General features: G+C 41.1%; 1 protein-coding gene across 5 annotated transcripts in view; it reads right to left on the bottom strand.

The window, feature by feature from the left end:
* Positions 1-1,340: 1,340 nt before the first annotated feature.
* PTPRR (protein tyrosine phosphatase, receptor type R) overlaps positions 1,341-24,544 on the bottom strand; it is a 105,462-nt gene continuing 82,258 nt past the window's right edge. For 2 of the 5 annotated variants that reach the window (XM_023759452.1, XM_023759453.1), the window contains exons 9-12: positions 22,410-22,567; positions 18,201-18,314; positions 9,038-9,113; positions 1,364-2,529 (exon numbers count right to left, since the gene is read on the bottom strand). In XM_023759452.1, coding sequence (XP_023615220.1) covers positions 2,506-2,529; positions 9,038-9,113; positions 18,201-18,314; positions 22,410-22,567 — 372 coding nt within the window. In that variant the 3' untranslated portion in view covers positions 1,364-2,505. Of the gene's footprint in view, positions 2,530-9,037; positions 9,114-13,408; positions 13,544-18,200; positions 18,315-22,409; positions 22,568-24,544 lie in introns of those variants that run through there. The other 3 variants (XM_006095466.3, XM_023759455.1, XM_023759454.1) reach the window with 3 other exon arrangements.

Raw genomic sequence — 24,544 nt, 5'->3', positions numbered from 1 at the left:
TTTCCCTTTAATATCAACATATTAAACTATCAGCATTTCTTAATATAAGAAATTAAATACCTAGCTGTTAAACGTCAGTATTAAAAAGTGAGACATTTGGGCTCAGAAACCATTTTTAATTGCTTACACTTCATTTGCCCAGCGCTCCCATGAAAATATTCAGACCTTCCTGCCAAATAGCAACTTCCAAATTAAACACACCACACTTCTTCATCCCCTTCAATTATATTGCTTACATTTTCTTTCTTTAACTCACACACAAAACAACACAAAATCATAACCTAATTGGACAAAAGCATGGAGAATGGCCCAGACTGTTTGTTATATAATAAAAATATCTCCTCAGGACTCCTCTCTGCTGTGAAGGTGCCATTTCAGGAGCTGCCTGAGGTATTTGCAGGCCGTGAGGAGGCCTTTTCTTTTCGTTTGGAGAGAAATTTCAACAGTGTGGGCAGACCTGGCTCCTTTTATCCCCCCTCCTCCTCATCTTCGGCTAAACTGCCATGGAGACCTGGCTCCATTTCCGCTTCATTTCAGGCACTTTTCAAAGGACAGAATCTCGTCTGCCAGCTGCCAGAGAAACGGGTCAGGACCCTGAGGCAGGCCCACTCACCTGGGTTCCAGAAGATCAAGCAGGTAAGAAGCGCCATGTAAAATTCAGCCTCCATTTTCCACTAAACAACTGCTCATGCTTCGCTTTGGGGGGAAAAATTCTCCCAGATAAGAGAAGCAAAGACCAGGGAAGGAAATGTGCCTTCATGGGGGGGAAAGTCAGTGACGAGCACTTCCTCCTATTGAATTGTTTGGGGAAGTTTTACACCAGTGTCCTTTTGTCTGTTTCCTTAGAAAGAAGGGATTATGATTACCTCTCTTTTTTTATGTAGAAAAAAAATTTCAGCCTCCAGGAGTGGAATAAAACTCCAAAGTTTTCTCCCCAATCCATCCCTTTGGCACCTCTTAACCTCATGAGGGAAGAAAAGAATTGTAATCTCAGATAATTAAATGCTCCCCCAACATTACATCTCTTCAGGTGATGGGTTTCTGCTGAATAAACCCACACCATGTGATTTCTGAGGGTCTAGGACAAGTGCTGGAAAGACATAAACATGTACTGCTCCTATAATGATGTGCTGGGAGTTTATCAAGGAAAACCACATAATGATGGCACTTCAAGGTCATTATCCCTCAAGTGATGACAATGGGTATTACAGTTGAGATAGTCATCTCTTCTGGGGAGAGGCAGAGACTAAAATTAAACCCTTCACATCATTTACTGCAGACTCCCCCCAAAAGATAACAGCCGCTCTCCGAAGAGGAAAAAAGTACCTGCTTAACTCAACATTTAGTATTAAGAGTAGTTTATTGGCAGTATGAAACAAAGTCAACATAGCTGCATTAGAAATTCATATTTGAGCAGAACATCTAGTGTTTGCTGAGTGTAGTTTTTGTGTTGTTGTTTTTAGCTTTATTTGTCTCTTGAGGATTAAAACCTTTCTGAAAGGATATCCATGGCAGCAGCCTTTAGAAGAACCTCTGGAAAAGTGACAGGTGGTCATGCCCAAAGCAACTGCCTTTTATCGGGCAAGAGACTCCAGGTAGATAGCATACTCAAAAACTCTTAGTAAAAGAGAGACAAGTATCTAAAGTTCTTGATACGTCAGAGTTGCTACAAATTTGTTTTTCCCTTTTACAGTAAAGTGACTCACAATGTAGAAATACAGTGAATAGAGTTCTGGAGAAGCAACCACCTCTATGCCCAATAATAGAGAATAAATACATAGATACCCGACAATCATTGTGCTCTGTAATTGATTGATAGGAGGTACTGATAAATACACATTTAGTAGGTAATATTATCAAGACACATTTCCATATAAAATAGTTACTGCTTTTGATTCTTTTTCAAAAACAAGGACTCATTTGTTAAAAATCCTTTATCAATCACTTGCAACTTTTAGCGGCAAGATTCTGGTAACTGAGAAAGATAATAGCACTTAAAAAAGGAACAGTTTAACAGCTGACAGTCCATTCACAAGACAGATTTTGCAAACATTAAAGCATCTAAACACACAATAATTATTTCTTCAGCAGCTCTTCCAGTCATCATCTGATGACATGTATCACTGGGTGTTTCATACACACATTCCGGGTGGCAGATAATCAATACAGACAAAACAAAATCCTGCTTAGCTGTGGGAGAAGTCTATCATTCCTCCATCAGCATAGGACCTTCAGAATAACTTAGGAGCTGCTCACAAATGCATTCACATACACAAGGGGCTGGCAATCTTTCTTGTGTTGCCATCTTCCACTGTCCATGCCACAGCTTGACTTCAGGGCTTCTCTTTCATTGCAGGAAGCTTCTTCTAGAAGCGTCAAGTGGGTAATTGATTAGTCACCCCTAGAGATTGATGGCCTGGTACATCTTCAGAGAATCACTGGACAGTTTCTGCCGAAAGTCTGCTCTCGTACAGGCACAGAGCATGATGCACGAATTCATACTGCTCACTGGTTTGGACCATTCCGCCTCTGCAAGGAAAAGATAATACAGTAATTTCTTACTGCTAACATCCTGCAATCTTAAGTAACAGAAACCACATCCAAGCTAGGGTGTTACGCCAATCAACAGGAGACTTGGTGAATCTTTTGTTATCCCTCTTACCTGTTTCCGAATGACCCAACTGGTGAACTTAATATGCTAACATATACAAAGGGATTAACACAGCGCCTGGTACACACTAGACACTTGATTACTTTCACCGACCTACCATTACTGGGGAGACAGTGCATCCTTTTGGTTAAGTACTTGGACTTGGAAACCAGCCAGGCTGTCTGAGTTCAAATCTCTCCTCTGCCAGTTCTTAGTTGTGGGATCACGAACAAGTTTCTTAAAACCTGTTGTGCGTTGGTTTCCTTCTTTTTAAAGTGGGATAACTATAGCACCTATTCCATAGGGTTCTTGTGAAGGTTCAATTATTTCAATGAGTGAGTGAAATGAACATCTGGAATGTTAGTATTACTTCTCAGGTGTCTTGTCATTCATCTCATGTTAAAATGGTTCATACACTTGGATTAAAATTGATGAAAGTTGGTTTACTAAACAAAACTCAACTATGAAATGTTCCTCCTTCTACAACTACAAAGAACAACTACCTTGAAATGGTCTGAGTGTGTTATATGGAAACAACCTCAGCCTCTGGGTGGAGCATACTGATGTCTAAATACAATAGTGGGTGAGCCTTTAACTGAGTTGGAAAAGGGGATTGGTTCTTGCTTTTCCCCCTCTGTTATCAACATTATCATCACTAGTTACTCAGCACACCCGTTGTTATTGGATTAGTAGAAGGTAGCAGCCTTTGTGAGAAATAATGATGTTTCTCATTATACTTTTATATATAAAACAACTATCTCATATTTTGCTCTCTATAATAATAAAAGGTTCTTATACTTGGCAGAGCTACCAGATAGTAATATAAAATCCTACTTATTTTTCCTGCTTACTGAATAACTGCATCACAGTTAGTAACTATTTTTAGTTCTATAAAGTTTCCCTAACTCTGAAATCATACAATTAATTTTGAAATTATGTTTTAGCTGTTGTTACCATTCTAAATAATTATTTTTAGACTAGAGGCCCAGTACATGAAATTCATGCACTCCAGGGGGAGTGGGGTGTCCCTCAGCCCAGCCTGTGCCCTCTCACAGTCCAGGAGCCCTCGGGGTATGTCTGACTGATGGCTTAGGCCTGGTCTCCTTGGCAGTCGGACATCCTTAGCAATGCAACGGAGGTGGGAGAGGTTCCCAGCACCACCACTGCCACTCGCCAGCCATGAGCCTGGCTCAGGGCTTCTGGCTGGGCAGTGCTCCCCCTGTGGGAGCACATGACCACCAGGGGGAAGCTCCTACATTGAGCATCTGCCCCTGGGTGGTCAGTGCACATCATAGCGACTGGTCGTTCCACCGTTTGGCCAATTTGCATATTAGCCTTTTATTATATAAGATCATGTAAGCACTTCAACTTAAAAAAAAGGTATGTTGCCTCACTGTAACATGATTTTTGGTTAATGGTAATAACTAAAACTGGGCTTGTATCTATGTTTACTTGTCAACCTCTATACATGTAAGCATACAAGAAATTCAGATAGTAAGACTCACCCTTCTAAACTAAACAGATCTACATGATGCCAAAGTGATATATTTGGTAAGAGATAAAGAGGTAAATACGCAGTCTCTGGTGACATCCACTTTTGGCAGAAGTGTTTCATCAGTCTTTCCCCCTAGAACGGTACATTTTGTTGTACTGAAGGCAACTTTCTGGCCAAGTGTTCCTTGGTCATAAGTTGGCAACAGAAATGGGCAGCTGAGGCCGTGGTAAATCTTCCTCTTAGCTGGATGGTGACCTCTGGGCACACCTAGAACACAGCAGGTGTCTGGAAGATTGACAGGGAAACTCGAGCGATACAGCCACAGTAAATTTTAGGGCAGCTGCAGGGACTGAGAGGTACCTGCCTCCCTCCCTCCAGCACTCACACAGCTCAGGGCACCATTACTCCTCCCCCTTGAACTGCAGATGTATGGAGCCTTGAATGTGCTAATGGATCTCATGGGCTCTGGTCTTGTGAATTTCCTCTCTCTATTCAGCTCAATTGAGGCAAGCTTTCCTCCTTCCTGTCTGTTCTGATGATCACTGGTATTTACATGTCCAACTGGTGAATGAATGAGACACAGTCTAGGTCTTCATAACTATTACAAATGGGTCAGCAGTGTATTTTGACATTCGGAGTGTATTTTCTATGACGTTCTGTTAACTAAGTCAAGGTTGTCTCAGCCAGTGAAGGTGGGGAAGATGAGGAAGTGGACTTGGTAGTAGGCTAGCAAAATCCTTGGGTGTCTGAAGGCTTAAGGAAGGTACATGAAAATTTAAGTTACTTCCCCCTTAACTTGAAAAATAAAAATGGAAGAATTAACATCGAAGAGATCCTCAGAGATCACTCATGTCAATCGCCCACACAAGCTAGCCTTGCAGAGAGAGCAGTCTCCGTGGCAGATGGTCAGCCCGTTTCTGCTGGAATCCTTGTGGGGTGAGGCTCCTCAGGGGCAGCCTTCCTCAAAGTTGGCAGGAAAACATGAAGACATCAAAATGAATCCACCCCTTTCTAACTGTCACCCCATTGGATGAACCAAAATAACCCAAAAAAGGCTTAAGGCTCCTCCTGTAGTCACACAATAGCTCCCTAAATGCTAGAAAACAACCATCAAAGTCCCATACTCTTTTCTTCTCTAGACTAAACATCCTGTGGTCATTCAATATTTCCATCCAGCCTGGTTTCCCTGTCACTCACCAGTCTAGTCTCCCTCTTCTATAGGCTGTTTTATCAACTATGACCTTCTTAGAGTGTTGTGTCTATTCCCAATGAGATCAAGTCAGTGGGAACATTTTCTCCCTTGAGTTGCACATTATCGGCCAATTAACTTACATTTGCAGATGCATCTGGTGGTCAGATCCCACCGTGTCCACCTGGTGGCCAGTACTCAGCACGTGGAGCGTTAGGTTAATGAAAAAGTATGCAGGTTGGGTTTTTTTAATATGAAAATTAGAGCTCTCTCCTACCCTGAACCTACATTATTGAATTTTAAAAATTAAATGTAGGACTTTCTATTTATTCCTATTAAGTTCAACATGTTGGTGTTAGCACAGTGTTCTTATTTACTGACATCATCACTATTCATTCAGTTCATTAGGCTTCCATTTACCATTCCCAGCTTTGTGTCTTCCAGATATTTAACAAGCATGTTCATTTATCATTTATAAAGAAGTAGGACACCCAGGTTACATAGGCCATGCCATTTTCATGTCACATGACAACAGATAAACTCCCAGCTGAAAGAGGGCAAAGGGCTTCACACCATACATTCACTGGAGACTGATTCAAATTCAGGAACTCATCACTATCATCTTTGAAAATATGGAATAACTAATTGAATATATTGGTATACAGAACACTCTGTGGACCTTTATAAGAACTTAAAATCTGAGATTATCTGGGGGACGTTACTCATTATGAGATAAATACAGTCTTTTTATAGGGTGACAATAGTCAAAAATATACCCAAGAACCTAATATAGTGCCTGTGTACAAAACATATTTATGGAAAATAGTGCTAGATTAATTATGAAACTCTCAGGAGAGCCCTGAAATAATTTATCTTCCAGAAAGGTTCTGACTTGGCCCATAGGTTCAGACAAGGCTCCATGGACTTGCTGAAGTCTGGATCTTTATTAGTGGTGTAAAATTCCTAACGCAAGCTGGTCCACAAAGGTAAGAAGCAAGAATGCTCGTGAGTGTGTGTGTGTGTGTGTGTGTGTGTTTTTTAAATGAACTCTAAAAGGCATCTTCTAACTCCCTTTTAAAGATCAGGCATTAAAATAATCCTTGACTTCCAATAGATCATGGTTTAAACTCAACCAAGGTTAACCAAGTTTAACATACATCCCTGTTGTTCAAAATGATGCTTCAGTGAAGAAGGCTTATGGGGCCCAAAATAGCTAGACCATCATCATTTGGGTAGTGCCTGATGTCACCACCATTACTCAATACATTGTGGGTAAAGACGGTCCCTCTTTGGAGATTCCTCTTGAAACACAAATCTGTTTCTCCGGGAGGTAAAATACATTAAGCTACAATACCTACTGCCCAGCAGGAGTTAGTTTATCAAAAAAGAGTAAGGTCATGTAAAAACAGGGGAAACGGACCCAGTTCACTATGAGCATGGTCGTGAGTTTGGAAAGGTTTGGGTTTGGGATGCTAAGGTGTCAGGTTCATTACCAGTAGGGGACATTAAGAGGAAAAAGACACCACCACACACTGTAGTCAAGACAAATCCTGTCTCTACCACTTACGAGCTGCTTTGCCTTATTTTGTAATCTTTGCAGTTTTCTCATCTTCAAAATGATGAGGTACTAAAATAATAGTGCCTACCTCACAGCACTGCTGTGAGACATAAATGGGAGAATCCACATAAAGTGTTTAGCACACAGCTGAGCACATAAAGACACCACATTGCTAGCTATTTTCACTGTTACTCTTTGGTGCTATTTGGTCCAACAGAACTGGCTGCAAGGCCCTGGGATGAGGCCTCTGATGGCCTCGGAGAGCTGAGAACACGCCTAGCAGAGGACACAATACCGTCTAAGTCAGGCAAGCCTAGGCGGAAAGAGCCAAACATGTGTCTAAATATTAACCATGATGTCTGCTATGGTGGAGGCAGGTGATGTGGAAAGAAGTAGGTTTAGAGTCTGACAGATTCAAGTGTGAATCCTTGCCTTTGAACCTACTAGCTTTACAATTTTGGATACATCATTTACTCCTTCCCGGCTGGGGTTTCTTCACTTATAAGGTGACATTAATAATAAAGCTCATCAGATTGTGAGGATTCAATGAGTCAGAGCATATCGATGTCTAGCTGCAGGCTATCCCAGAAATCCCAGGAACCCAGGGTTCTGCAGCGGTGCCTGAGGGGCCGAGGCTGGTGGAGGAGGAGGTTGTGTCTTTAGAACTCGCTCCCGATGCCAGCTGTGACCAGGGCAGTTCAGCTTTTTATTGGCTTTCCATAGTGGTGTTTTGTGGGAGATTGTGTCTTCCCATTCATTGTTCACAAAAACATTTTGAAAACCATTGACCTGGCAAATAGCAATTATTTACCTAGTAAGGTTTCAAGTTTGGCAAGGGTTAAAGGAGGTACTCCATAAAATGCTAAGCGCGGTGGTTGTCCTTCAGTGAGTACCAAATCAATGCTGCATATTCTTTTTCTTATCCTTTTGGTAAACGCTTAGCTCGCCCTATGCCCAGGGTGATGATACCTCTGGTTTGTCTGGCACCGTTCTGGCTCACTCCTGCTGACCTGTGTAATTATTAATAGGGCCACCTTTCCTTCTCAGAAGTGGCTTGGTTCGGATGATAAATTATTTGTTCGCCCTAATTATGCCCCATTCCACATGAAAGAAAGTCATTCCATTTATTGCAAAAGTGGTGCGGCTAAGTGACCTGGTGGCTCTGTGGCCACAGAATAAGAACACTATGTTTGGCCAGGCCAGAGAGGACCCAGGGCCACTGCTCCTCCAGAAATGGCAGCTATCTCACACCACATTCACCTCAACAACCCTGAAAATCAGCGTCGTCTCAGTCTGCATGCGGAGAAGCACGTAGCTGTGTCAGCTGGGGGTAAACTCAGGTTAGAAGAGGAAAAATATCTAGTTTTTTCCCTTTGCTCCTAGGAGAATGCTTTGGGGAAACACACACACACACATCCACACACACAAAAGAAAAACCAAAACCCCTCCAGATGCTCAGGAGGGAGATTTGGTTTTTAACATGTTAAAATTGTGACCTTTTGTGACTATTAACTCACACATACAGAGAGCAGCAGCCTTTCCTGCCGTACCACCCAGCACGCATCCGGTCTAATCAGTAGACAGAAGAAATTCTGCAGCGGTGACTCACTTCTGGGCTAACAATGGGACTCAACGCTCCTTGGCTTTTTATTATTTTCAAATCTGGAATTCCTTCGGTAAAGTTTGGTACAGTAAATTTAGAACAAAAAGTGTGGATGTTAATGTGCCTCTTGGGTAAAATCTCTGAGAGCTCGGGCAGGAGTCAAGCAAGGCTAATGTCTGCTGCTGTAACTCGGGGTACCTCGGACCAAGCTTTCCCCAAGTCATGGCATGGCAAGGAGGGAGAACTTACACATAAATGTTTTGACTGATTCTGACCTAGAATTTTAAACATAAACACTTTCTCTGGAATGGCTGTGGTCCAAAGTATTTGTAGGGCATAAAAGCCAACACACATCAAGTGACAATTCAATGGAAATTCAGTGGATTAGTATATCTTGAGTTCCATTTCCACCCCCTTGAAAATTAGCCAATTTTCTTCTGAACACCCAGGTTAACAGTCAATTAACTCCTAGCCGAGAAGAAGGAAAAGGTTGTCTTGGCAACCACTTGAGAGAGAGAGTCAGTTGGCATAATCTGTTTTACCAGAGGACTTCTTGTTATGGTCTCAGGAACTGTGATGTCAAGTAAATCCATACCGATCTCTAGGGCTTTCATTGTCCTTAAAAATAAGTAAATCAAAATGTTTAATTCCTGTTCTTCAAATGAGATCTTCAAAATTCACAAATTAAGGGATCTCTGTGATTAGCTGGGAACTCAGAGGGATATGGATAAATGTAAAAGCTAGGTTGATAAAACTATACCAACAGGTGGAAATTTGCGCTTTAAAATTATTTTAAACAAGTTTTGGAATCAGAGAATATTTTTGGGACACATCAGTGTAGGAAGCTGATGGCACATATATTCCTCCTCTTAGATAATTGTAGTTAAAAAAAGACAAAACCACCAAACTACAGTGATTAATCAAAACATGTAAACAATGATATGACGCACACTGGAAGCATTTTTCTATCCTGTCTGGGAAGCTACAAGTAAGGTCTCTGGATGTCATTCCAACTTCGGGCCTCCAAGGTAAGGATGTGCAAAGACAACTGCAGATCTTGCCGCTGACTCTTAAATGGGAGGGTAAGACAGACTGTTTCCTGTTTTGGGTGGGGGTGGGGGAGAGAAAAGAAAAAGGCCTTGGGATCGCATATTATTTTCTGTGTCTCACTTCCAAAATTCTGTTCTCAAGTTCTTCCAGTGTCTAGAGGTGCCAAATAGGATTAAAAGAAATAGGATGACGAAAAAAGTTGAAGACGTCAACCTGCAATGGAATATGGTCCTTCCCTTCCTGCCTTCTGATGGTCACGCTATTGCTCTTTAGTCATTCTCCTGTAACATGGATGTGCATGTGAGCATTTTCTGAGTTTCCTAGGCCATCTTATTATTATCAATCATTACTATTACCTTTAAAAGGGACAGGTGCATCTCTCATGCTCAATGTGTAAATGACCTCCTGTCACTTCTGTGAAATGCTGGCATGCACAAGCCTAAATGAATGTCTTGTCGCAGGAGCTAGACACCATGGAAGCAACTGGAATTCTTAATTAGGTGCTAAGGTCACAACTAATTTAGTACTACTTAAGATGAGAAGATTTAAGCAGGATATGGAAAGGCTTTCTAAGTCATAAACCATGATTACAATGTATCCAATTTAGTACTAATGTACTGGGTCCTTTCTTTTTACCATCATTTTTGAAAATTGTTGACTTATATATGTACGGCAACAGGAAAACATGATTGAGCAAACTATCCCTTTTTACAGAAAAAAGAAAGTCATAGTACTTATTTCCAGATTTTAATAATAAGTAATCTAAACTGAAATTATTTGAGATAAACAATTTTCCTGGTTTATATAGCAACTAGAGGCCCGGTGCACGACATTCATGCACTGGGGGGCGGGGGGGGAGTGACCCTCAGCCCAGCCTGCGCCCTCTTGCAGTCCAGGACCCCTCAGGGGATGTCTGCCTGCCGGCTTAGTGCCGCTAGGTGGGAGAGGCTCCCGCCACCGCCGCTGAGCTGTGCTCCCGGCTGAGCTGCGCTCCCCGCACTCCCCCTGTGGGAGCACACTGACCACCAGGGAGCAGCTACTGCATTGAGCGTCTGCCCCCTGGTGGTCAGTGCATGTCATAGTGACGGGTCATTCCGCTGTTTGGTCGATTTGCATATTAGGGTTTTATTATAGGATTAGTTCAGGGTCACCGTCAAAAGCAGGATTAGAATGTGAACTTCCTCTTTCTCTTAAACTTGTGCTTAACCCACTTAGGTTTCCCACCCCAGAAAACAATAGCCTTTTGGAAAAAAAAATATCCTAAATTTAGCCAATTTCATTTGAGCAAAATTGGAAGTTCAATTCAGATTCTTAAAAAAAGGTCAAAATTTGTTATGTGATTTTGGATATATTATTCATTCTTTTTAGGTCTTGGATTCCTCCTGACATGAAGATTTGTAGAATGTTCTTAAGGCCAGATTTTTTTAAACCATCTCTTTCCTAGTAGATGTTTGGCAAATGTTATGACTGTCTGTTATTGCAATTCCATTGTTCTCTACAAAAACAAAGGCTCATAGACTCAAAGAATGCAATAGCTGAGAGAAGTTTTGGGGAGCCAGCCAATCACTTCCCCATCACTGAATCCCAGGATAGAAAAGGCATCTTATTGGAGGGGTCTTTGAATCCACTTGTTCTCTCAGCATCATCAGATGGCCAAGTAAACATGCATACATATGCATCACTAATCGCTGTGAGTCTTAGAATGAAAATTAATTTATAAGCATTATGGATTTCAAAATTCAACTGTCAGGTTGAAGTCCAGGAAATATTTTACTTTTAAAAAAAAACATATTTTATTGATTTTTTACAGAGAGGAAGAGAGAGGGATAGAGAGTTAGAAACATCGATGAGAGAGAAACATCGATCAGCTGCTTCCTGCACACCTCCCACTGGGAATGTGCCCACAACCAAGGTACATGCCCTTGACTGGAATCGAACCCGGGACCTTTCAGTCGGCAGGCCGACGCTCCATCCACTGAGCCAAACCGGTTAGGGCTATTTTACTTTTATAAAAGGTCTCCTCATACCAGAAGACTAAGGGACCACTGATATGTCCCACCTCTCTTTTTACAAATAGGACCTAGAGGCCTAGAATGAACAAGTGGTCACACAGGAAATTAGGGGCAGAGCCAGGATCAGCACTGGGCTCCTTGACATCTGGTCCACCTCATGCTGTAGTGGCTGCCTGCTTACGAGTCCCACTAGCAGCGCTCAGTCCCAAATGACTGTTGCCCACTTCACTATTTAATGAACAAATGTTATAAGAATTAATGGACTAATCCATCGATGTACCTCTAAATAAAACCCTTGTGGGTGCCTTGCACTGAGTTTGACCTTCTACTTGGGAAAAAAGAGATCCTATTTTAGTCCAAAATATGCTCAAAAGTATTATTAAAAGGAGAATCACAGACTCGTGAATCTGCAGTGAGAACTGTAGCATCTATTAATAGAAGTTGCTTTAAAGCCAATAAAAATAATGTCGTGCCAGAGAATGAGGAATCTACCAAATGGCTTTGTCATTGTTGTTACACTGGAAATATCCATTTAACATAACAGACTCATCTCTAAACCATTTGAATTCTAAAATGCGGATTTATGATCTGGATACAAATCGCCTGTTTTTGTCATGTTGGATCACAATAATCAGGCACTGTCATTTTTTTTATGGGGGGTTGGGGGGTTGGGGGGTTGGGGGGTGGCGTCAGGATTTTGATTCTTCTGAATGCTCAAACTCTGGACTTGGTCATGAAACAAGCCCCATGTTAAGTATCGAAGTCACTGCCTTGTCCTTTTCTCTGCTGTTAGCCATGTCCTGGGCTTCTCCGTGGAGGCAGCTATACGTGGTGGGGGCAGATTGTAAAAAACGCTGGACAGTATGCAGCCTGGACCTCTTGGACCAGAGGTCATTGTTAAAGAGGGTCTGAGAGGACAGGAAAAGGCTGGTACACTGCAGAGTAAGAAGTATCAGCTCTCTGTCATTTGTCTGCCTTGTTACATTGGAAGCTGGATGCTTCCAATCAGCCAGTCCCACCCTTTCCTTTCCCCTTTTGGATGGTCCCACCCAGGCTCACATCCCTATGCCATCTCCAGTCTTCTCTGCACCACGGGGCTTCCGAAAGAACAGTTTGTATTCATTATTTTACAACTTCTTTCTCTCCATTTAGGCAGTCTTTGAGGAAAGGGGGCCAATGTGGAAGAATGCTTAAAAGGAAGTTCCATGGGTGTCCAGGTTGGGGAACTTTTCAGATCCTTTAATGCATCAATACTTTTTGTAAATCTCCAAGTGGAGAGGGTTCTAAGAAATATAGTATATAGCTTTTTCTCTAACTTAATTGAGAATTTTTTTCCCTGAATACAGTCTAAGAGCGTTTGGCACGTAGCAGGCTCTCATCATTTAATGGATAATGAAACTGTGGCTCTGAGAAACACAGAGTCTGTTAAGGAATCTATCTTCCTACACCTGGGTGCCCAATGTACATTCAGTAGGAGGTGTTCAGTAAATGTCTGAATGAATGAACAAACACCGGATGCAGGGGCAGCACTCAGAGCAAAGCCCTTGGGTGTCTGTTCTGCAGGACACCGGACACAGGATTCAGGCCCATCCGCAAACACCCGACCTAAAAACACCCCGAGGTGGGCCTGGCTTCATGGGCTTGAGACCTGTGCCCTCACATAGGCTCCACCCCCTGTGCTGAGAAGGACCCTGCAGGTAGGTTAATGCTCTGCTGTCACCGTCTAAAAATATTTAATACTTTTTATGGTACTGGGTCTCCCAAATGAGGTAGCTGCTCTTTGCAAGGTGTCCCTTGCTAGAGCTCTTCTGCTCCCTTCCTGTGCCCCCCCCCCCCCCAGTGACCAGGTGTTGTCTGCAGTCTCCTCGACTGCAGGGCCTCGGGTACACCCAGCTTCTGGAGACTTCTCTTCAATTCTCCTTCACGGAAACCCATGTTCTGAATGTGTTGACAATGCAGGCAGCTATACTCTCTCTAGCTGTTGTACTGGAAAGAATAGATTATTTCGTTTACATTAAAATGTTAATAGCTGAGAAGGTATAAAGTGACACCCTCAACTCCCATCTCTAGGTTAAGTGGACTTTAAAGAGCAGTGATCCTTTTAGCCAAGGATTGGCTCTCTAATTAGCAGTAATATAGATGTTGACCTTACACAGGTATTTTTGGCATCCTCCCTATGTAGATATTTTGAGATGAGGCAACTTTCCTATATCCCTCAAATTATACTCTTAAGATGAAAGATTTATATGTTCAGAAGAGAAACCAGAGTATTAAGCACAAATTGGTAGTTACAAAATAGTCATGGGGATGTAAATTACAACATAAGGCATATAGTCAATAATATTGTAATAACTATGCATGATGTCAGGTGGGTACTAAACCTACTGGGGGATCACTTTGTAAGCTATATAAACGTCTAATCACTATATGCTGTACACCTGAAATTAATAAATAAATAAATAAATAAATAAATAAATAAATATTGGAAGCAGGGAAAGAAAGAAGACATATGAATGTCCATATGAAAAGATAAAAAAATTATACTTTTACAGCAACTGCTGATATCATCACTCTATTTGTGAAACAGCTCTCATTCATATTAAAAATTGTTTTAAAAATTATGGTGTCATTGCATTGTTTTAAAAATTATGGTGTCATTGCATTTTTTAAAACTGGCAAAGCATTACCAAAGAGATATGTGTTTTTTCTAGCAGCTTTACAATAAACATATTCCAAAAGCCTGATTACTTTCTCTACAACAGTCATAACTTTGAGTCAGAAATCAGAAGTCCTGAATTCCAAAGAAGTCTATGTTGCCATTTTCTAAGCACCATGACCTTGGGCAAGTTATTTGATACCATGAATTCTTTCTTTCCTCGTTTTTTTGTTGTTTTTTTTTTTTTGTTTCTTTAAGAAGCCAAAGAATACCTATTTTCCTACTGGTGGGTTCACTTTGGGAGTTAAAGGAGATGTGCTTTGAAGACCATGAAAAAAGGCAAAGATTAAATACACTTCTGAGTATGAAGAGTGCTTTCTGGAACATCTGAAGGCAGATCCAGAGCTAAGGGCACGGACGGACAACTGCGGAGTCTAGGGTGGGGATGAGGTTTGAAGAACTGATAAAGGTCGAAAAGCTGCAAGAGCAGAACGGGGACCATCTCTGCCTTTCCTGTCATGTGTTAAGAACATGGCCAGTGGCAGCAGTCAGCCAGACACGGATATTTTTAAAATGAGGTATGACGGGAAAAAGCTGAATGCAAGAAGCAAGAAGGATGGGGGAACAGCAGGTTGGATGGGGTGAAGGAAAGGAGGAAGGTTTTCTGTATCCCTTTTCACAGTGACTACAGGAGTGCACTGCAGACGGAAGGGACAACAAAGGAAAATGGATGCTGATCCTGTGAAGGAAGGAAGGAAGGAAGGAAGGAAAAAGAAAAAGCTTTCAAGGAAAGTTTAAAGGAGAGGATCTGTTTGATAAACAACAGCTGCTCAGAAAGAATTTTATGTAGAAGGGATGTTGATGAATAAGTCAGAATGATTTCGAGACACATACTGGCAGTAGTTCAAATCCAGGGGGGTGGGAGTCCATGGCTTCAGATCAGCAGAGAAGTTGGCTATGTTTTGAAGATCCTATCAGAAGAGAAAGGACAAGCCTTGTGGGAAAACCTTGGTACTGATGGAAGGCCAAGGCTAAGTTTTCTGACCATTTGCTTTAGGAAGGAAGGAGCAGATAGAGGAGGCATTGTGATAGGATTTTAAAAAAATGTATTTATGATTCCATTCAAAGTTAGAGGACAATTTGGTAGGCTTGACAAATTGTGACTAGGAAGTGGAAACCAAGGTGGAGGTCAGGCTACAAAAGCAGTTGGGGGAGGTGGTTGATGGGAGGGCGAATAGGCAAGATTAAGAGTAACGGGGGCCAAAAAATGCATAAACCATGCCCAGTGCTTTTTAGGATGTTGTTCCAAACAGAGTCAGAGCAGGTGTTGGAGGCCAACTTGGTTCAGAGTCAGTTTAGATCTGGTGTTCATGGAATTCTAGCAATAGCCAGTAGGAGAGCAAGGCACAGGGATATCAACTAGAGTACCTGGGGGATTTTGGTTCCCAAGCAGGAGTCTTGTTTACAGAAGCACAAAGCAGGAGAGATCAAGGTCATTGTGGGAGCAGCTCCAGCTGATGGGGTGCTGCCCCTTACTTTCTGATGAGGGCCCCTCTTCTGGGTGAAGGTAGGTCCCAGAGTCTGACGTGAAGCCACCAGATTCTATTGGAGCCAGGGTGAACAGTACTGATGGAAGGCAAGGGGAGCTGGGGGGACTAAGAGAAGGGTTGTAAGAGGAGAGGGAGAGATCATTGGAATTGATCTTCTCAGGTACAAAAGGAAAACATGAGCCCTGGTGGGGTAGCTCAGTTGCAGGTTCTGGCCTGGTCAGAGCACATACAAGAATCAATTTATGCAATGTCTGCATAAATAAGTGGAACAACAAATTGATATTTCTCTCTTTAAAATCAATCAATAAAAATGGAAAAAAAAGAAAGCATTTTTGGAAGCAGTTACATGTGGGGTATGGAAAGGTGGACGAGGGGAAGGTAGAGAGAGGGAAGGAAACATAGGCTAAGTGTTCTACAAAGTGCCTCACAGGTGTAATCCATCTTAATGCCACCGCAACCCTGTGGGATATAGATTCTTAGTTCCTGTTTACAGATACATGCTCAGGTTTCTTGCTATAGATACTGATAATAGCTGTGGCTAAACTTGGCTGCACACTTACTGTGTGAAAGGCACTTTGAAAATTCTCTCTTAATCCTTCAACAAAAATAGAAAGTAGATAGTATTATTACTTCTATTTTGCACGTGAGAAAACCAAGGCATGGAGAAGTCCTCTAACTTGCCCAAGGCCACACAATCAGAACATGGTGGGAATCATGATGCAAACCCAGGCAACCTGTCTCTAGAGCCTAGAATCATAACCACCACAGTGAGCAGCCTCCAATAAGCCAAAGTTAAGAGAAAAATAGATGACAGATACACTTACAAGATTTAGAAATTATTATCTAAAAGGGGTCAAGGACAGATAGAAATAGAGAGGGAAAACTTTAGCCAATAGGGGGATCTGAATGTTTCATTTTTAGAGACAGGAAAAACTTTATTGATAATTTTAATAATAATGAAGAGAATAATAACACAGTTTACATGTACTTAAGGCTTACCATGTGCCAGACTGTTCTAAGTGCTTTATGAATATTATTTCATTGAATTTTAAGAAAAATCTTTGTCTCATCGAAATCTCAGGACCTAGTAGGTGCTTGATATTTATCAAATGAATCTTAAAAGGTGACTCTAATTTTACTTTTAGGAAACTCTAGGTCACAGAGCAAAATCTCCCTCTCTCTCTTTTTTATTACCTCTCAGCTTTTATTTTTGTCTGAAATTATCCTGTTTATTTCTTAGCTTGTTTATGATCTCCTCTCTCTCTGTTAGCATGTAAACTCTAGGACAGTAGAGCCTCACTCATGCCATCCAATGCTGCACTGGCAGTATCTGGAACAATGCCCTGGGCAGGAGGTGAGTAATCAGTATTCGCTGTATGAATGAAAGAAGAGAGCCCAGTATTTCAGCCTTTCAGAGCAGCTCTTCTTCCACTACAGCATATTGAAGTACAGAGCCGAGGTCGGCTGCTCATATGCTGGTACAACAGCCTTCTTTCTGTCTGTGTCTGTTCTCAAGGAGCACCTGCGCACTTTCTCCATCACTGGCTCACCTATTCACATACCCAGGTAGGCATTGTTGGGGTGAAAGGAAGAAAAGTTCTTTTTTGTTCTCTTTTCAACACATAAGCAGGGATCATCACAAAAGTGATCAAATGATCTATGTATAAAAATGACTGTTTCACCTTATACCCACTAAGATGTCACCCCAAATTTATCAGATGGTAAATTTTACGCGTATTTTTCACAATTAAAAAAGGGGGCGCTCTTGGTAGTATGACATATACCTCATTTTAAAGGATCAAGATGAGGACTTTGGAGTCAAAAGTGGATGATTCAGTTAAGTCAAATGAAAATACAGAGTATGTAAGGAATAGGGCTGTAGACTAAGAAGGAAGAGTTACCACCACAAACAACCTGCATCAGAGACAAAGAAGGATTAAGCATAAGCTTTTGGTCTTGTTCTCTCTCTCTCTCTCTCTCTCTCTCTCTCTCTCTCTCTCTCTCTCTCTCCCTCTCTCTCTCCAAGGGCATGCTTAGAGGAGAGAGAGAGAGAGAGAGAGAGAGAGAGAGAGAGAGAGAGAGATGTGAGAGAGAGACATTAATTGGTTGCCTTCCATATGTACGTGGATTGAACCCAAAACCCAGGTATATTCCATGACCAGGAATCAAATCGGCAACCTCTCAGTGCACAGGATGACACTCAACCAACCGAGCCACCCCGGCCAGGCTGGTTTTGGACTCCTGATGGTCAGTATTGCAAACAACACTTACTTTGTTGGCTTTTGAATATAATGTATATTCTTAAGCACTTTACACAAATCACTACAGAGATTTAGGACTTTGGAGCCTGTGATGTTTGCAAAGTCAGGCTGGTCAGAGCAGGTTGTGACAGGTAACGATGCGCTGATCTCTATGACCCAATCCCACAGACACTCACCTGTCTACACGAAGCTGGCAGACAATGCTTAGTGGATCCACAACTCCTTCCTCTTTCAACTGTCGACAGCCAATGGATGTAGCAATAAAACACCCCGTCCTACCTATCCCTGCACTAAAAAGAAAGGACAAAGAATAAAAAGGTGGAAGGAAAACAGCAAAGATAAAATATATTTTTTAAAAGGTACCTCTAAATTTGAAACAACAGCTGGGATGAATAACAATAGCAACACCAACAGCTCTCATATACTGAGTATTACAACCTGGGCTCTGTGCTAAGTGATTACACACATTCTCTCCTTTAGTTATATGCAGTAAGTTGAGTAGGGTGGAGGGAGGTGTTGGGTGAGGAGAAAAGTGAAAAGTGTATTGTAACTGGTCTACAAAGAATAATTAGGGTCTGAATTTAGGTAAGGTATGGGCACTAAAGAAGGAGGGAAGAGACATCACAAATGTGAGTCTGAAGGACTGGAGTTGAACAGTCAGAAAAGGAAAAAGTCAAAGATGACCAGGACTGGAAGAAAGGTAGTCCCCATGAGACAAAGGTGGAATTCTGGAATGAGGGCTGACTTGAGTTTGGTCTTGGATATACTGATGGTGAAGATTCTCGTGAATAACTGAAAATTCAGTTCAGTTTAGGAGAGAGGAAGTACTAGAGGTACATATTTCTAAGTTATTTATAGTTGGATAGAAACACTACTGTCCAGGGAGTTTATACGTTTTTCTGCATTCAACAGTATGTCATCAACCTAACAAGCCCTTTCTCTCTCTCTCTTTCTCTCTCTCCCTTCTCTCTCTCTCTCTCTCTCTCTCTCCCTCCACTAATAGTCTTCATGTAAATTTCTTTTAAATTTACACTTAAATTCCCTAAGTTTCTCCTAAACTCTAGATTGACATTCCATCTCCTAGTTCAGTCTGTGGATGTTACTATTTTGCACTTGCTTCATCTCAGTGCATCTAAACAGAGTTGGTTATATTTTCCCTCAATGGCATTACTAGTCAGCCCCAAGTTTTCCAGCTGCAAAATCTTGGAGACATTTTCAACATCTCCCCCCCTCACCTCCCACATTCAACCTGTTACCAGTTCCTTTATTTTCCACCTTTACTGAGCTTTGTGATCCCCCTTCTTTCCTTTCTATAGACTGTGCTCACGTTTTTGACATCTTACTTTATGATTAGCAATGATCTCATTATGGGTTCCAAGTCTCTGGACTTTTTCTGGACTAATTCACAATACACTCAGCTGCTAGGGACCTGATCATATTACTCGCTACTCAAAACTGTAGATGGCTCCCAATCATTATAGCACAACATCGAAGCTCCCTACTACGGTATTCATGACCTTGAATAATATGAATGTGACTAATTTTCAAGCTGAATGTCTTTTTATTGTAGTCCTTGTACCCTTTGTGCCATTTTTTTTCATTTACATGAATCATTGCAAAAAAATGCCTTTAGTTTTCCAGTTTTCCTTTCTGTGTTGATGTTGATGATATTTCTTCAGTGAAAAAATGCCCTCCCTACCATCTTTTAACACCACAAACATTGGTCATTTTTAAAGATCCTGTTCAACATTATTCCAATGTTTAGAGATTTTCTTTAAACTTCCTAGTTTGAATTAATAGCTCCCCCTTTGGCACTCAAATAGCTTGTTTCTGTGAATGTGAGTGCAAAGGAATTCTGAAATAGAATGGGCCCCCTTTAGTTGAAGTGTCTATCAAGAGTTTGTTTCATTAAAGATAGAGGATTTGAACTGTACCGTATGAATGGCAGGCATTTTGGTTAACACAAATGAGAGAAAAAATTTCAGGCATGAGAAGGGTTTAAGGCAACAATGAGTAGGTTAAGTTTGGCTTGAAGAGAGAATTGTTTGAGAGAAATAGTGGGAAAGAAGGCTGGGAAGGTACACTGAGACCCATTAAGGGTCTCACATGGAAAGCCAAGAGGTTTGGACTTTATCTTCTAAAACTTTTTTATATTTTAGAATTTGATGAAAACTAAGACATTTCACTTTTCAATAAAACTCACATAACATTAGATACTCAAATTTGTTTAAGTAATTTCAAGGAGTTCTCTGACTCCTGTAGCTCATGCATAGACCCAAGGTTATGAACTTTTGTTCTAGGCAATGGGAAGCCATTGAGAAGTTCTGAGCAGGGAATCCATGTGATGGAAGAGGATTTCAGGAGCATCATTGCAGAGAAGTGCATTGGGGAGGCCATAGTGGGGATGGGCCTGGGGAAATGGGGTGTGTGTGCAATTAGCCGACTACTTCTAAAATATACGAATGAGATCATAAGGGCCTGAACTTGGGTATTTGGACAGGAAGTGAAGATTATGGGAGCTTTGAAGGGAAAGCCCATCTAGTGACTGATTAGATACTGAGGCTGGAATTAAGAGAAAGGCCAAAGATAACTGTCAATGTTAGAGGTTGAATGCCTGGAAGAAAGATGGTCTCGCTCTTAGAAATACTAATCAGAAGGGGAGCTGATTTTGCAGGAGAAGTAACTAGTTCATTTTATATATCTTCAGTGTTTTATGATTTTGGGTGGGGGACAGTTCCAGCCTAAAGGATGGCCAATTAGGTTAGTTTTCCTCAGCCCCAAGCTAAGTTTAGGATAAAGCTTAATGCTAAAAGTTGGATAATGATGCTTTTGAATAAGTAGACATATAGTAAATTTTACTCTTAATTAAACCACAAAAGTTCAAAAAAGAAGGAGGCTAAAATTATCATCTAAAACAGAGATGGGGAACATCCAGCCCATGGGAGAGTCTAAGGTCATCGAAATCATTTGGTCTGGCCCTGCCATGGCATTAGGGGCGAGTTAATGAAATGTATGACCAAATATAGCAGGCTAATTTTTTAAAAAATATATTTTATTGATTTTTTACAGAGAGGAAGGGAGAAGGATAGAGAGCTAGAGACATAGATGAGAGAGAAACATCAGTCAGCTGCCTCCTGCACACCCCCCAATGGGGATGTGCCCGCAACCAAGGTACATGCCCTTGACCGGAATGGAACCTGGGACCCCTCAGTCCGCAGGCCGATGCTCTATCCACTGAGCCAAACCAGTTAGGGCTACAGGCTAATTTTTAAGTTGATAGTTTTGTGCAGCCCAAGAATGATGTTATAAATATCCAAATGGCCCTTGGCAGAAAAAAGGTTGCCCACCTCTGATCTAAAATAATGTATTTTGTTTATTAAAGATATCATCAAAAGCTATCCTACAAGACTCATGACATTAAATGAAGCAACAAAAATTACAGTGTTTTGAGAAAGTATTAAGAATAAGTGGCTAGTTATTAAAATATCTTTAAAAATAGTTGCTTCTTGGGGGGCACACTAAAAGGAAAACAAGGAGGATGAGGTATCCATTGTGAGAGGAAAGCTTTGAGGGAAGAGGACCACCAAGGGCATCTGTTGCTTTTGTTGGCTGAACCTCCAGTAGCCCATGTTTCAGTAACAGCACTTTGTTTTCCTTTTTTTTTTAAAAAAAATTTTTTTTTATTGATTTCAGATAGGAAGGGAGAGAGAGAGAGGGAGAGAGAGAGAGAGAGAGAGAGAGAAACATCAATGATGAGAATCATTGATTGGCTGCCTCCTGCATGCCCCCTACTGGAGATTTCGGGCATATACCCTGAAGGGGAATTGAACCAGGGACCCTCTGGTTCATAGGTCATCACTCAACTTCTGAGCCACAGCAGCTGGGCTTGTTTTCTTTTTGGGGAACTACCACTTGACCATGTACCATTTAATAATTTATTTCCATCTGTTTTTCATGAACTAACTTTTAAAATGTGAAATAATAATACATGTTACCAAGATAAAATTCAAGTATAGTTCAGGTGCCATTTTGAAACAACAAAAAAAGCCACTAATAGTTAATTTCTAGTGTATATTATACTGATGAAATGAAATGAATCAAAATAAGTTTCAAGGTAGAGGACTGAATTGGCCAATTTCCTGAGCCATTTATTCAGAAGTGATATTTCTTCCACTGTATAATTGCTTGCTGAAAAATGCCCTTATACTGTCACTGTAAACATCATCTTGATCAAGACTCAAATATGAGGAAGTCAACCAATTTCAATAAATATTTAACTTACTGACAAAGTCACAACTAAGAAGGAAAACCCAACTTCTAGCTACTCTATGACTTTACAAAGGATGGCCTGTTTGCTTAGGCGGAAAGGGAAGTTCGTGCCTTACCTGCAGTGGACAACCACAGGCCCTCGGCCTGCAGAAGCAAGTCTGTCTTCTTCTACATCCAGCATGAGTTGTAGAAGGGGCTGCGCACTGTCTGGAGTCTTGTGATCAGGCCATGAGGTGTACCAGTAATGCTTCACATGTTGGGTGTGACTTCCTTGCTGAAAATAGCAACAGCCACCAAGTGCCTCATTTACTTTTGTAACTAAAAGTCATCCAAACCACAATACTGCATGCCTTCTCTCATTCCCATCTTGCTGTCAACTTATTTCTAGGTGGTAAATTGTGTGTGTGTGTGTGTGTGTGTGTGTGTGTGTGTTAATCCTCACCTGAGGATATTTTTTCCATTGATTTTTAAAGAGAATGGAAGGGAAGAAGGGAGGGAGAAAGAGAGAAAGAGTGAGAAAGAGAGAGAAACATCAATATGAGAGAGACACATCGATTGGTTGCTTCTGCATGCACCCCAACTAGGCCAGGTATCGAACCTGAGACCCTTCCATGTTCAGGCTGATGTTGTAACCTGTAAGCAACACCAGCCAGGGCTCTAGGTGATTTTTGAAGAACAATCTTTCACCTTGAGAAAGCTTTACTGTAAATATCCTGATATCAAAGTTTGACAGTCTTGCCTCTATTAAATGATACACAATGATACACATATGATGTACATGTGAAACCTATATAATTTTATTAACCCATGTCACCCCAATAAATTTAATTAAAAATTTTAAAAAAGAAAATAAAGCAGAAAAAGAAATGAAAATATATATTTAGTATAGAAAGTGATACGTAACATAAACTAAATCTATGTTTGTAATTTACTAATCCTAGTAAATTCAAAAGGCATTCAAAAGGTTAAATCAAGAGATCTCTTATTTATGCAAATTAGATAATAACATCCTACTTAGTAAATTTCCTTCATATACACTTATTTAATAATTCCATATTTAATTGTAGCTGACAACAAAGAAATACACGAGGGGAGGATTATAATTTCTCTTTCATCTTGACAGTATTTAATTGGTTTAAATTAAGTCTGTAGCATTTATTAGGATAATAATTTCAAATGAACACAATGGTAGATGAAAAGGTAGCCAAGAAAGAATTGGGAGATAGTGTGCTTCCTGCTCTTTGAACTTTCCTGACATGTTACTGAAAACATATTAACCAATCTAAAAGCACACTTTTACATGCAATCACTGTAATACTTCTACACTCATCCCAAATTCCGTTTTTTAACAGCAGTGAGAAATTCCAGTAATAAAGAGGCTACAGGGGTCACTAGATTAGAATTGCTTTGAGGGAAGGTCCATGTGGGGTCCTGGCATGATCTAGGCACTTAGGACATAGGTTTAAAAACAGGCTTTGGGCCCTAACCGGTTTGGCTCAGTGGATAGAGCGTCAGCCTGAGGACTCAAGGGTCCCAGGTTCGATTCCGGTAAAGGGCATGTACCTTGGTTGTGGAGACATCCCCAGTAGCGGGTGTGCAAGAGGCAGCTGGTCAATGTTTCTCTCTCATCGATGTTTCTAACTCTCTATCCCTTTCCCTTCCTCTCTGTAAAAAATCAATAAAATATATATTTTTAAAACAGGCTTTGGTAGGTGCCTTCCTACCCCCAGCTTCTCATTAAAAACCACCAGAGCAGCCCTGCCCCTGGTCTCTCTGTGATGACTGTGAGGCTCTAGGTGGAACTGAAACCTTTGAGAGGATTGTTCTCTGGAATCAGAAACAATACCATGGCAACATTCCTCAGCATCTGCTGCCCGTAAGTGAAATAGATAATTTTCCTCTGATGTAATCTGGTCTGGGGAAAGTTGCTATAAATTACTGTAACTCCAAGTGTGGAAGATCTCGTCAACACTTTAGGCTCGTCTTGCCTCCCACAGCCACCCACAAGCACAGATTTTCTCTCTCAGAGTCTCCAGGTCTTACTTAGAGCTGCATAAGCCGAAGTGACACTAAAAAACATCATGGCAAAGTCTCTAGAACAAGCCTTTAGCTAAAGGCATTCAAAAGGTTAAATCAAGAGATCTCTTATTTATGCAAATTATATAATAACATCCTACTTAGTAAATTTCCTTCATATACACTTATTTAATTATTCCATATTTAATTGTAGCTGACAACAAAGAAATACACG

The sequence above is a fragment of the Myotis lucifugus genome, unplaced genomic scaffold (assembly GCF_000147115.1).
Source record: "Myotis lucifugus unplaced genomic scaffold, Myoluc2.0 scaffold_156, whole genome shotgun sequence".
In the NCBI taxonomy this organism is placed as follows: domain Eukaryota; kingdom Metazoa; phylum Chordata; class Mammalia; order Chiroptera; family Vespertilionidae; genus Myotis; species Myotis lucifugus.
This window is presented reverse-complemented; position numbering and strand designations above follow the sequence as displayed.